The sequence below is a fragment of the Eretmochelys imbricata genome, chromosome 7, assembly GCF_965152235.1.
Source record: "Eretmochelys imbricata isolate rEreImb1 chromosome 7, rEreImb1.hap1, whole genome shotgun sequence".
Lineage (NCBI taxonomy): Eukaryota > Metazoa > Chordata > Testudines > Cheloniidae > Eretmochelys > Eretmochelys imbricata.
Genome location: NC_135578.1, coordinates 83150245 through 83165022, shown reverse-complemented (window position 1 = coordinate 83165022; position 14778 = coordinate 83150245). Strand labels below are relative to the sequence as shown.

Below are 14778 nucleotides of genomic sequence, written 5' to 3'. Positions count from 1 at the left end.
TTCTTTTTCATTGGTTACACTGTTTTTATTGCTCTTAGATTTTGTTAAAGCTTTTTCTTTTAATGCAAAACTTAAATTTTGGATCTGACCTATTGGGCAGTGCCTATTTATGGAATAACAGCCGTGTTAGTCTGTATTCGCAAAAAGAAAAGGAGTACTTGTGGTAACTTAGAGACTAACCAATTTATTTGAGCATGAGCTTTCGTGAGCTACAGCTCACTTCATACTTTGTGTGTATAAAAAGATCTTCTATACTTTCCACAGTATGCATCTGATGAAGTGAGCTGTAGCTCACGAAAGCTTATGCTCAAATAAATTGGTTAGTCTCTAAGGTGCCACAAGTACTCCTTTTCTATTTATGGAATATTTTTTTGGCTTTGTGGCACTATAGGTGTCTTTTTTTTTTTCAACGAGATTTGACCAAAAAAAAAAAAGCTTCTGCCCAGATGTAACCATTATGCTTCACTGCAGATCCAGGCATCTGACAGCGGAGTCCCGCCTCGGAGAAAAGAACACGCTCTAAGAGTTAATATCCTGGATGTCAACGATAACCCACCAATCATTGGGAATCCCTTTGGATACAATGTTAGTGTTAATGAGGTAAGTAGTTCTGCTGCCTTATATAACAGAGTCTCAATTTTCCCCCAAAATGAAACATGCGTGCACATAGGACCCGCTGCAGCGCTGTATGCTGATTTCCTGGGAATCCAGCCTAGGGGCTGTAAAGCCAGTGGATCTTCTCACTGGGGAATATTGTCCATATCAGTAGGATTCCTCAGTAGTATAGGGCCAGCTATATGGCTCTGCTACCTCTCTTGCAATCCTCAGCATAGGTACTTATCAGAGGAGACATGGTCCCAGCACAATGCATTCTTCTTGTTCTGGGCTAATGGACAGCTCCACAGGGAGCCATTGGGGGCAGCATAAATTACAGAGCAGTCTTTGGGGTGGCTCTAACTTACCACAGGGACTTGTCCAGTCCCTAGCCAAATCCAGGAGGCAAAAAGGTGGCCCACAGCCTTCTTCACTCTTCTCAGATGTAACTCTGAGCTTGGCCATAGCCTGGAATCGGACTCTCAGACTCTCGTCCTGGTGTATGCTGAGATCCGTGCTGATCTGCCAAGAGGGACCATGTTTTCAAACAATTTCCTCCAGAAAACAGCATGCCAATTCCTGATTCCTCTGAACAAGAGACGTGGATAACTTCATTTGGAACAAAATTGTTTGGAGGATGTTTTGAACCCATTGTTCTGCTCATTAAATAGCATCATACAACTGCCAGGAAAAAGTGAATGACATGACGGGCTGATGAAACTTCCAGAAAATCACATGTAATTAAAGAGAATTGCCTCCTCAGAATATGAATTGCTATTGGGAAACAGTCTCTGAAAGTTTGGTAATTAAGCAGTAAAACACAACCAAGCAGGAAAAAGGAAACTTTTATTTCCTGAACTGGGATCTCTCAATGTGATTATGAAAAATAAAATACAAATAATGTGTGTGTAGCCTGTGACACCTTGTTATATCTGCATGGTGTATATGATAGATAGCTTTGAATTAAACATAATAGCTTATCCAAACACTCTTCTCTATTTAATTTGTATCTGAATCATTTGTACCACTGGCCCTGGGAAATCAGCTGCTTGGCTTTGCCTTTTGTTTGGCTTGAGCTACACTAGAAGAGTTACCCATTGCTTACCATAGGCTCAACATCTGTTCAGCTGCATATGGCTTCAGTGCAAGTGTGGGCCAGAACAAAATGCATTCAGCACTATTCCAGCCAGCTGAAGCCATTCTGTGTGATTGGTGGGACGCGCCTAGGCAGTCCTCTATGCACTGTCCTTACAGGCTGGTTTGTTTTGTAAGTGGCACAAGTTATGAAAAGACACCGTGTGAAATTTCATTTTAAAAGTTACTTTTTAGTTAGAATCGTACAAAGGTGAGGATTTGTAACAAGGTACGAAGCTTTCCCTGCCAGCTCAGCGGTTTAACTCTCACCTGAACAGATAGTGGCAAAATGTTATTTCCATCTGACAGCTCTTCAGGCCTGTGAGAAATGAGCTGGTAGTCTTGGTCTCACTTCCTAAAATAACGGTGTCTACACTGGGAAAACCACAATCATGAGTGGCGGTAAAGTAATTATCACCTTTGCTGGCATGTCTCAGCAGCAGGCCTGGATTGATCTGGTAACTGAACTAATCTTTCAGCCCTAGAGATAATCCTTGCAAGTTGAGGTTGAAGCACATAGGCAGAGTGGTGTTGGGAGGACTGTACTTCACCTGCTCATGCTCTATCTTCCCCAGAGAGCTTTGATCTCCAGGCCTGGTAGGTGCCATGGAAAAATTCTAAGAGCATTGTCCAATTTCCCCCAAGCTGACTCTCTGTTGGTCAAGTTTTCACCTAGCATAGAGCTGTGCAGCTGAGGTACCTGGAGATTTATAATGAAAATGCTGGAGGAGCCTTCCCCCATTCACTGTGTTGGAGGGCACTGCTGAGAGCTGTTTCGCTGTGAACCTTTTTGTTCAGATGAGTCTGTGCCAGAAGCTGACTTTTCTTTCTTTCCGTTCTCTTTCCCCCCATGGATCTCCAGAATGTTGGTGGAGGCAGTGCTGTGGCTCAGGTGCGGGCAACTGACAGGGACGTTGGGCTCAACAGCGTTCTTTCCTACTACATCACCCAGGGGAATGACGATCTCATCTTCCGTATGGACCGAGTCACTGGGGAAATCGCCACCCGCCCGTCTCCTCCAGACCGTGAGCAGCAGAATTTCTACCGGCTGGTTGTCACTGTGGAGGATGAGGGAAACCCATCCCTTTCCGTAAGTGCTGGTGGAGGGGCTCTTACAGTTGTGTATGGAAATGCGCTTGGAACTGATTGGGAAGTGCTGTTTGTTCACAAGGTTACCCCTGAGAAGCTGTATGGGTAAGAGAGTGCATATCTGTATTCAGGTCTGAAAACAGGAGCTTATTTTGTGGATATTGATCAGTGTGGGTAAATCCAAGTTTAAGTGTAAATAGTCCCTCCATACCTAATAGCTGGCTATCCCTAATAGCCCACAGCGCACCCACTTCATGGTGGTTATTTTCATTTCCGTGATTTACCCAGTCAATATACAGGGAGTTAAAGCGTTCAGTAAAGATTCACTTCACCAGTAATGATATGCATATTAGAACTCAGGCCAGGAGCAAAATGAGGTCTCCCTCCTACGCAGGCCTGAGTCACAACAACCTTTTGTTTCCTGTATGTATGACTATTAGAGAAGGGGTGGAGTGTGGGGGGGTGTGAGTTGACGTTACTATTCAAGCTCAGGATCTGCCAAGTGAGCCGTCTGACTCAGAGACCCCAAAAGCCCTCTGGGTGTCCTTTCTGGAGAAGCACAATGATGAACCTCTTGACAAAGGTAAATGCTTTCTGCACTGTATTTGCAGTGGGGAGTTTCAGCTCATCTCATCTCGGGGAGAGCAGCAGTTCTGTGTGTGTGTTCAGGGTCCTCATGCAAGTTACTCCTCATTTGGAGCTTTCAAAACCCAATCTAAGACTACTGTCAGCACACAGCTGCAACATCATTATTCAGTCTCCCAGCATGCCCTGGTGTCGCTGCTTTTTACCTTTTATAAATCTGTTCTGGCATGGTTCCAGAATAAGCCTTGAATAGTTTACCTCATCCTTGTAAGTACTAAAAACACAAGCAAAGTCCCTGACTTGCCAGCCGCTACAGGGGTCATCCTGCTCCACAAGCACTGTTTGTGTTCTGTCAGACATGCAGGGCTCTATCTACCTACAGCTTTTTGTCTTGCTTGTCTCCACTGTGCAGAACCACTAGGGACAGGCGTGGGCATTGGAGACTCTTAAAAAACATATAGTTTGTCTGCCTCACAGACTGCAACACATAATTCAGAATCAGTAACCCAGCAGCTGACAGCCATGGTCTATTAGCAGAGCTATCCTGATGCCATTTTGTTCATAAGTCTCATTTTTGCCTGGTAGTAGGAAGCAAGTTACCAAGTCTGGAGACCACCATAGGCAGTGGGAGTGGAACAACAGCCGTTTGCAGCTGCTGTCCCATTTTTATAGCAACGTGAGAATCAAGAGCAGGAGAGAGTTAAGAACTGTTATTTTATTTATTTCAGTTTAGATGTACAGGGTATTTCCCTACCTCCAGGTGCTTGTATGGTGGTTAAAATGCACGCGGAATAATAATCATCCTGATGCAAATGAATATACATTAAGTTTCCCAAGCTATCATAACCCCTACCCAGGAGGCACTCTCTAAAGGATTAACACACACTAGCTGTGGTTATTCTACATGCCAAGTCATATTTTTACATTCCAGTGTCCAGATTGTTGCAGAATGTTTGCATGTCTTTCTCATACCTGTCCATTCCCAGAGCACATATATAAGAGTACTCATTGGTGGCTTGTAAGAAAATCTAATTCCATTTGTTTCTAGCAAAAGGGAGGCTGCCAGGTTGTGGGAATCAAGAAAATATACTACCGGTGACCAATTTTAAATCCCAAAGCCACTTTTACCAGTTGCAGCTCCTGAAGTTTTGATTGGTGCGTGCCCAGTTGTGTGTTTGTATGCGTGTGTGCACGCACATGTATCTGATACTTCCCCCTTGTGGAAGAAACATGAGATGAGCCCAGATTGTTAGACCACAATATCAAATGGACATACTAAAACACATTGATAAACTAATATTTGTCAATCGGAAATAAAAACATGATTTTACTATAAATATTTTCTGTTTCCCTCCTTCCCTGGACCTGATCATTAAGAGTGGGCTCTGTCACATGGTATCTCTTCCTCTGGCTGATCACGCTGGTTTTTAGCTGTTTATACTGAAATCATTCACTCAGACACTTTTAGTAAACAATTATTCCTCAGGATCACACCTTCAAACCCACAGAGGAAAAACTGACAAGCTTTTTTCTTTCTGTGGCCCCATCTCCTGCTATCTCATACCATCTCTCTCAGGTATTTGTGAAGCTCTTGGAGGTGCAGAAGCCTGTTCTACTTTTGGAGGAAATGTTGTAACAAGCATGAACATTGTGAATTTGCAACACTTGCACAGTGACTTGCATTTATACCAGCTATCGATCCCAGGCATTTGACAAGTCAGTCTATCTATCAAACCCATTATCAAAATATCTGAGCTGCTAATGAGGGCTGTATCAAATGGTTGCAATGTCTGGAAGAAGGTCGTTAGCTTAAGTTCAGCTGAATTTGTACTTTGTGAAGAAGGGACAGGATGCCTAAAGCACTGCATGCCAAAGCACAGTGACTATGTTGAGCCCTGTGGGATAGATGCTTCAGGAGTCCCAGAATGCACTGGTACAAGCATTTATAATGAGGAATGCTGTGCATGGAGGTACCAAAACAGTTCTGGCAGAAACAGTGTTGCTATGGGGATGTGCTAAGGACAAGTGAGACAACAAATTATTTCACACAGTAAGGGCTTCCCAGGACATACCCAAGGAGAATAATCACAGCAGCCATCCGTCTCTTTGTATAGCACTGGATGATGATTTTGACTGATGACCCTAGGGCATGGGACAGCAGTGGCCTTAATTTAACCTTCTGAATGCGTAAAAAAATAGAAATAAAAAGATCTTGTGAGGCCAAGAATCTGCCTGCTCAAGTTTTCATTCTCTGCCCAACCTACACCCTTTCCTGGTCAAGTCGGAGATAAAATAATGAGTGGAGCTGTACTTCTTTCACTTTTCATTTCAGTAGCTTCAGTTTCAGAAACCAACTTGCAGCAAGTCTCCAGTGAATCTGGTTTAGAATCTTGGCTTGGAACCTAGTAAACGTGTTCAGCAACAAAGTAAAGAAACCTGATGGATCCGAGTCAGATGATTTGTATGTGGATGGTCGGGGGGTTGGACTGAAACTGACCATCCAGGTTTACAATGCAATGTAGACATACCTGTAGAGGCCAAGGACTGTGACAGCAAACATCGCTGCAAGGCATACTGGACAGTAAGAGCTGTTGCATGTGACCAATTTTTCCCCTTCTTTATTTCTCATTTGCCCCCTTTCTATTTGCAAGTGCATTGTTTGTTCCCATGGGGATGGTGGACTGTGTAAGCAACTTCCTGCTCCCCTTTCTGAGTGGATTTTCCTTACAATCATGGAGTGCAGAACTCAGTGAGTCAAACTTCTATCCTATCCCATGCTTCCACTTTCTTAAATTGCCGAGTAACAGCTTCATTTTTTAAAAATGCCTTGAAAGCAACCTTTGATATCAAATCACATCTAGTGCTTTAGCGCTGGTATTAATAACTTAATGCCTCGTTCATGTTCTCTATAATCTGCTTGCTCCTTTTATTTGTGTGGAGAAGCAGCCTGTATTTGTTTGCACAGTTTTCCCAGGTCATTGCTTATGCTGCTAATGTGCTGAAAGTAGAATGTGTGCAAGCAATGGTTAAAGTGTAGTTGGTGCTGGTGGAAGCAGGAACCTGGTGTGGGGAAAGCAGGGACTCAGAGGGGCAAGTAGGTGGATGGGGGACGAAGCAGAAACCTGTAATGTAATGGAGGTATAGGGCAGTGGTGGTGATGAGGGAGGCAGGAACCAAGGGGCGGGGAGTGGGTGGGTTGGTGGACATGGAAGCAGGGACCTGGAGTGGGGGCAGGGGAAAACAGGGACCAGGGGGAGGGGGAGATCAGGGACCCATAGCAGGGGAAAGTGGTGCTGGGAAAGAGGGAATTACAGAGGGGGAGGGAGAACTGATACCGTGCCATAGAAGGGAGTAGGGGTAACACAGAGCCCCTGCCATGGGAGGGTTAGGGAGACATGGGAGACAAATGGGAAGCTCTTTCTCTGATGTCATTTTCCACATTGGGAAAGTGAGGTGTTCGTAACTATGCTCCATTGCCACTCAGATGGAGGGGCACAGTGCTGGTGCCATCTTAATGCAATGCCCCTTGCTAGAAGTACAGGATCTCTGTGCCCCAGCAACAGTCGCGGGAAGGGCTCAAAGGGCTGTTGCCGCTTTCATTAGTCTCCCTTACTACAAAAATGGGCTGTGCCCTTTGCCAGTCACAGGAAGAGCACATTGCTGTTGCCATTGTGCTGAAGTCTTCCTTAGTGGAGCATTGAGATATTGCCGGCCATGCAGGGCTGGCCTTAGGGGAAAATGGTGCCCTGGACAAACTTGGTGTCCTTTCTTTGAGTTTGATAACAGCAGTGTGGGGCACAGGGTGCAAGGACCAGCTCCTGGCTCCGGAGCCTGGTGAGGCTGCACAGGGAGGAGTTTCTGAGCCTGCGGGCTCCCCCAATCATACAACCCCTGATCACCTCGCAGGAGGAGAGTGGGCATGCAGCCACCACCCATGCCCATGGGAAGGGGGGACCTAGGGGCTCGCTCACTGGCTCTGCAGGGGTGAACCCTGCTGCCTGAGACTCCCTGACAGGCTGGCAGCTCCAGGCAGCATCACTTGCCCTCTTCCCACTGGCCAGGAGCTCCAGCCCCGGGCTCACCCGCACTCACCCCTGCTCCAGCAGCCCAAGCCCACCATTTTGTGGCACTCGGATGGCGCCCCCCTGGATGGTTGCCCACCCATAAGGCCAGTCCTGAGGCCATGTCCCTGTGCAACAGAGAGAAGGGGATACTGTCGGTGCCACCTTTCTGAAGTCTCCACTCCTCGTCTGAGTGATCGCAGAAAGGAAAATGGCTGGAGACTAGTCAGGGCTACAAAGAAGACTTAGCAGGCTGAAAACAGGAAAACCACAATGCAAAAACATGTTCAAAGACAAAAGAGGAAACAGAATAAAGGAAGTATGGCAGCACTTCTCTTCCGCTCTCCTCCCTACACTCTTAGCACGGTAGTTGCAGAATCAGGGCAGTGGATGTTTAAGTTAAAACAGATGTCAGTTGAGGTGTGGTTTGGAAAGGGGTGGTTCCATTAGAGGAGATTATTCCACTTACTCTGCTGTCCTGGTTATAACATGGTTTGTAGCACCCCAGCACAAGTCTGCAACAGAACCCCATACAGATTCAGAAAGTGGGGGACAGTCTAAAACAGTTCTGGCTAAAGATTTGTCATTTCTGGAAATGATCTAAGATGATAAAGAAAAACTATTCCAGCAAAAGAATTTTGGTTTTGCCATGCAGGCCACTGTGCCCTGGCAACTTGGAGCTTGTCTCTTCGCGGTTCCCCACTCCATTCTTCCTTCTGCTTGCCCAGCTTACATAGCATCATCCTAGTGCTGTTAATAACCTTGCCATTATCTTCATAGCCACTGATATTTGATGTCATTAGCCCCTTCTTCCCTGTAGCTGGCTAGATTTTGAGCTATTGTTTGTGGATTCCTTTCTGTTACATAAGAGAATAATATTTCCAATAAATCTTTATTGTATCATCAATCAGTATTTTTATAAACAAATGCATACAAATCTGGAGAAAATGTCACAGCAATCAAAATGTACAAATAGTCCAAAGCAGTTGATTATCTCCTATACCATTCCCTTAGTTTTACTCGCTTCACCCCCCTTCAATCTCTAAACATGCCACCCTGCTGTCAGTGGTCTCAGGAGACACACAATGTGAGCATTTTATGCTGGCCATGGAGAGAAGATGGTTGGGGGGTTTTTTGTTTGTTTTTTTAAAATAGAATATCAACATTAAAACTAAAAAGCAGTATCGAGAGCCACTTTTCCAGATCTGATACATAGTTCTTTAGTCGTGCATTGTTCCATCAGGTTCATGTCTTCCTTTTGAAGGCAGAGACATTATCATGCCTTTGCATGCTTCCCACGTGCTCAGGGAGGAGAGTTGGGAATTTAGATAGCTAGTGAAGCCTTTGAACAGAAACTTGAGTGGGAGCAAGTCAGTGGGTGGAAGCACACAGCTGGATACCTTCTGCAACCAGGAGGTTATTTTGTAACTTTTGGGACCAGTGGCAGCTGGTTTGTGCAAGGCCTCCATGCTCCCAAGGCTTCTCATTTGCTTTTTTTTTAAATCTCTAGCCATGCAAGGGCTTGTTTCTCAGAATTATCCAGTGCACTGCTCAGCAGGGAAGCAGTTAACAGCTGACACAGAAATGGACCCATTAAACAAATAGATCCCCGAATCAGATATTTAAACACTTGTCATGCTGATGTCCCCATGCTGTGGGATCCACAAGACTGGTGATGATCATGCAGAGAATTTTGCTAATCAATAGAAGATTTCAGCTTTCACACAGATTTTCAGGTTTTCTCAATGGGCATCTTTACATGAGGTACCTCTAAAACGAGCCCACTAAAGGAATTAGCAGATTTTGCCCCTAGCCATGTACCATCAAGTATCACCCTGTTAACAAAGAGAAGGACTGTGGAAGTTCTGAAAGGCTGCAGCTTCTCAGATGGACACAGACAGACAATGTGGTTCAGGAGCATCTTTCTGCTGTGGTGTACCATGATGTACTAGTAACAGGCCTTATAGTTTCAGTCTATTTAAATAATCTGAGATTTTTTTTCCTGAAATTAATCAAACCCTTAGATAGCAGTTTCTGCCGCAAGATTTTATCCTGTCATCTGTTTGGAGTGTTGAAGAGTCGTTTTGCTCATCCCAGGTTGTTATGATGACTGCCGGGCTGTGATGGCTGCATAGATAAGATAGTCAGTTACACGGGGTGCTAGTCGGGATCATCTCAGGATGGTTATCTAACATAAGGTGAGATAAAACACAGCTGGCACAGTAGCTGGATTCCTAATGGCCTGAAGCCAGCCCACACACGATGACAACCAATGAGTCACAATAATGACACAATCATCACAACAAGTAGCTTTCAGGCCTAAACTTTTCCAGACTTGTCAGTAGGCTGGAAATCTACCCAGGAGCATATTCTCCTCTCTGACTTTTTAGATTTTTTTTATTTTTAACATCTGCTGGTAAGCCGTAGCTGTGCGACTCTGACATGGCAGTCAGCTGGGCATGACATCAGACACTGTGGGAGTCATGTTGCTGATTTTGGAATCATTTCAGGAACACTATTTGTGTTCTGTATTTTGGTGGTGGTTTGTGTAAGTTACATGTTATGATCTTACTGGAACTCAGTTTTCCCTCTGGTCATCTTCAGCCCAGCCTATAGATGGCACCTGAGGGTGTCAGGGAGCAGAGACTCCTAGAAAGTTTCCCTCCTGTGACGTGCTTCTCTGTGCTAGGTGGCAGGGAGGATAGCGTCTAGGTGGGAGATGGAGACTCACTGGCATTCCTCTGGACTGGGGAACACTGAGGAAATCTGCTGAGGGGAATCTCTTGGCAACAAAATGTAAAATATGCTTTTTAGAGATGGTTCCCACTCTACTTTTCCACCTTCCTCATAGTATGAAAGGTATAGGGAGCAGCTCAGATCCAAGCTGCATGTCTTTCTCCACAGTTGAAAGAAGTTTCTAAACTTTACAAAGTACCAAATGGGCCCCTTTTCGCCTCCCATCAGCCTTTGCCATGAGACCTATCACCTGGAAAGGGTTCTTTTTTTTTTTTTTTTTTTTTTTTTAATGTTTTTATGTTACAGCTGGGGGTTGTTTTTTAAAGCATCAAAATCTTGATTATTTTTCATCAATGCCTATGATTTTTTTTAAAAAGTAGGAAAATGAAATATTCTGCTCCCAGGCTGAGACTGAAGCTGCCAGCTGGAATGACTCTCTAATAGAGATGGATGGGTTCTAATCCAGCTTAAAAACTGGCCTCAGAATGAAAGCATCAAAAGTTCTTGGCTACACTGAAAAAGTGTTGGTGTGATTCCCACAGTAGGACGAGACCCTTTTCCGTTCCCTTCTGCCCCCACCTCCCCTGCTGCCTCAATCTACTGATGGTGTGACTCTTTGGTTGCATAGTTCCAAGCTGGCATCATTAACATGTGATAGAATAACTCACATGCCGTCCCATCTGAGGGAATATTAGAGGGACGATGGGAGAGAATTGGATCAGGATCTGTCCCTTATCTGTGAGCCATCATGGCTCAGCACTCAAACTCAGGTCTTCATTCATGCTTGGCAGTGTATATTTTTTTCCATGACCAGTCTATACCACACCTGAAACTCTCACAAAGCTGGGTCATTTACAGAAAGGTTATGTTATGGTTTCGTTGAGACTCATGCATTCCTATTGTACATCTACGCCAAACAGGGCAGGTGACCCTTGGACAAAAAACGTTTTCTCCGTAGTGTTCTCTCTGTTTCTCAAATCTCCTTAGCCCTTTCCACATTGCACCTTTTTCAGCCATGTTAAGGAACTCAGAGTAACAAATCTGAAAATGGTTATCACCACGATCATGACTGCAGCTTTTAAAATGATTTTATGACCTGCCAATAGTCATCTGACCCCCTCCATGAGACCTCTGCTGAACACACATTACTTTAATTCAAGCTGGTTCTCATGTGTGCGCCTCTAACTGGAGTCTATTATCGAACAGTGTGAATTAGTTCTCCTAGCAATCCCACAGGAGACAATTCCGAAACACTTAATGCTTGCAGAGTTTCTGAGGTACTCTGCCTATGGGTATTTGGTGTGGTCCCTCACATAGTCCCAGATGAAAACAGAGGAACATAACACAGATTAAACCATGCTAATAAGTTAAACCACTTGAAATGTTTACTGCTGTGGTTGGTCTCTCTCTGACTCAGGCTGTCTGTGAGATGTTTGCCACATTTCTAATAGAGATGGGCTCAGACTGGAAAACCAGATTCCTACCCACTTGTACTTCAGGCAAGTTGGAATCTGAATCTAGGTCCAAACTCCACAGCTCAGGTCCATCTCTACAATAGGATTGAATCAGAGCAGTGATTCCCCACGCACTCCTGAACTTTGGAACAGTTTGGATCTCGATTTGAATCCAGATCCAAACTCCATGACTTAAACCAGTCTTTTATTTCTGAATGACTTCTTATCCTTTAGATATTGTAGCTGGCAGCTGATATCATTTTTCTTACAAATCTTCCTGTCATACATCATTTCAGACAGGGACACAAGTTATAAACACACCATACAGTTTCTATGCAATGGCATCACACACACACACATACATCTCTAAGGAAGTAGGTAGCAAAAATCTAAACCCATTGAAGAAGGACTTGTTTTCCTCTTCAGAAATTTCCATTGGGGTGGGGCATCTAGAATGTGGAGAGTGGTTCTCACACTCCAGTTCAGTTTGTAAGGCTTCTTTTTTTGTTCAGCCTCTCCCTCCAGTTTAATAAGTCATCTTCTTATTTCTGCTCTAGGTGCCAGTGTTGTAAGTAAGCATGGTGTGGGGAACTGCACACCAACAGTGAGTTTAGCAATGTATTGGTCATTAAATTGTAAGCTTCTTTGTGCAGTGAAGAAAAAATAGCAAGAGTTTCAATAGTTGTGGTGATCTTTTTTTCTTTCTTTCTTGTTTTTTTTCTTAAGGAACTTTCTAAGGAAGAAGAAAAGGAGTACTTGTGGCACCTTAGAGACTAACAAATTTATTTGAGCATAAGCTTTCATGAGCTACAGCTCACTTCATCGGATGCATTCAGTGGAAAATACAGTAGGGAGATTTATATACATAGAGAACATGAAACAATGGGTGTTATCATACACACTGTAATAAGAGAGTGATCACTTAAGGTGAGCTATTACCAGCAGGAGAGCAGGAGGAAAAAAACCTTTTGTAGTGATAATCAAGGTGGGCCATTTCCAGCAGTTGACAAGAACGTCTGAGGAACAGTGGTGGATGGGGGGGGCGGGAAATAAACATGGGGAAATAGTTTTACTTTGTGTAATGACCCATCCACTCCCAGTTTCCATTCAAGCCTAAGTTAATTATATCCAGTTTGCAAATTAATTCTAATTCAGCAGTCTCTTGTTGAATTCTGTTTTTGAAGTTTCCATCCCACCATCAACCTCAGCCTGGACCAGTCCACACAAAAGATCCACCTCCTGGACGCTATGGTGCTAATAAGCGATGGTCACATAAACACCACCCTATACCGGAAACCTACTGACTGCTATTCCTACCTACATGCCTCCAGCTTTCATCCAGACCACACCACACGATCCATTGTGTACAGCCAAGCTCTACGATACAACCGCATTTGCTCCAACCCCTCAGACAGAGACAAACACCTACAAGATCTCTATCAAGCATTCTTACAACTACAATACCCACCTGCTGAAGTGAAGAAACAGATTGACAGGGCCAGAGGAGTACCCAGAAGTCACCTACTACAGGAAAGGCCCAACAAAGAAAATAACAGAACGCCACCAGCCATAACCTTCAGCCCCCAACTAAAACCAACGCATCATCAAGGTTCTACAACCTATCCTGAAGGACGACCCATCACTCTCACAGATCTTGGGAGACAGGCCAGTCCTTGCTTACAGACAGCCCCCCAACCTGAAGCAAATACTCACCAGAAACCACACAACAGAACCACTAACCCAGGAACCTATCCTTGCAACAAAGCCCATTGCCAACGGTGTCCACATATCTATTCAGGGGACACCATCATAGGGCCTAATCACATCAGCCACACTATCAGAGGCTCGTTCACCTGCACATCTACCAATGTGATATATACCATCATGTGCCAGCAGTGCCCCTCTACCATGTACATTGGTCAAACTGGACAGTCTCTACATAAAAGAATAAATGGACACAAATCAGACATCAAGAATTATAACATTCAAAAACCAGTTGGAGAACACTTCAATCTCTTTGGTCACTCGTTTACAGACGTAAAAGTTGCAATTCTTCAACAAAAAAAACTTCAAAAACAGACTCCAACGAGAGACTTATGCTCAAATACATTTGTTAGTCTCTAAGGTGCCACAAGTACTCCTATTCTTTTTGCGAATACAGACTAACACGGCTGCTACTCTGAAACCTTTCTAAGGAAGATGAGCGCAGCGATGAATTTGAGGTGCCAGGGGAAGCACTGAATGCTAGAGAAAGTGTCTGTCATTTTTCCCCCTCAAAAGTGGCCTTGCCTTTAAAGCCTTTGCTTCAGCAATAGCCAAAGCTTCTTCCATATTGCTGACAACAAATTCAGTGAAAGTTGTTGTTCTTCAGTAATTTTATACTTTCATGGAATTTGGAGAATCAGGAACAGGCTCTGAAAAGGAGAGACAAGTCTGTTAATTTTTGGAGGTTATTTATGGATGTGGAGCTCACTGGGCACTTCTGTAGGTGTGGTTTTATGTGCTTAACAGAAAATTCTTCCCCCATTATAGACAATTCTCTACAAGATCCAAGTTGCTGGGGGTATACATTGCCGTTTGCAGGCACCTTTAGCAGAATGATTCAGCCAAATGTCACCAGGTGCAAAGGTGGCAGGGAAAGGGAACTAAGGACCTGACCCAAAGCACATTGTTGGAGTTAATGGAAAGACTTCCATTGACTTCACTGGGCTTTGGGTCAGTCCCTAATGTTCCATGGCTCACAATTTAAAATCTCCTAGAGGCAACATTTCTTAGGGAAACTAGCAGGATTTTTTTTTCTCTAGCAGGTATTGAGTTGAGTTAGCTTTCCCTATGTGTAACAGCATCTACTATGTTAGTAGTAACAGGGTGTGAAATGTCAGGCCGGCTCTGGGAGATTAATATGGGGATACTCTGGGGGCAGGGATAATGGACTGATGAGTATGTCCACCAGTTTGACATTGCTAGTCCACACCTGGAACTCGAGCACTGCAGAGACTCACTGGCTGGTGAGAACCCCCTGTATGAAAGAAGAGCAAACCTCATCATTACCCCATGCTGCAGGACAAACAAAAAGAGCCAATTGTGCCACAGCTGTGTTTCTTTCCCCAAAAACCTGAGATCTT

At 44.3% G+C, this 14778-nt stretch overlaps 2 protein-coding genes across 4 annotated transcripts in view; one reads left to right on the top strand and one right to left on the bottom strand.

Annotated features, from left to right (window-relative positions):
- The window catches only part of CDH23 (cadherin related 23), a 498190-nt gene that overhangs the window by 385022 nt on the left and 98390 nt on the right, over positions 1 to 14778 (top strand). Inside the window, exons 36-37 of the mRNA XM_077821918.1 lie at positions 472 to 600; positions 2591 to 2818. Of these exons, the coding sequence (XP_077678044.1) occupies positions 472 to 600; positions 2591 to 2818 (357 nt within the window). The remainder of the gene's footprint in view (positions 1 to 471; positions 601 to 2590; positions 2819 to 14778) is intronic.
- VSIR (V-set immunoregulatory receptor) overlaps positions 8337 to 14778 on the bottom strand; it is a 50885-nt gene continuing 44443 nt past the window's right edge. The window contains exon 7 of one of the 3 annotated variants that reach the window (XM_077821921.1): positions 8337 to 14067. In XM_077821921.1, the coding sequence (XP_077678047.1) occupies positions 14030 to 14067 (38 nt within the window). In that variant the 3' untranslated portion in view covers positions 8337 to 14029. The other 2 variants (XM_077821922.1, XM_077821920.1) reach the window with 2 other exon arrangements.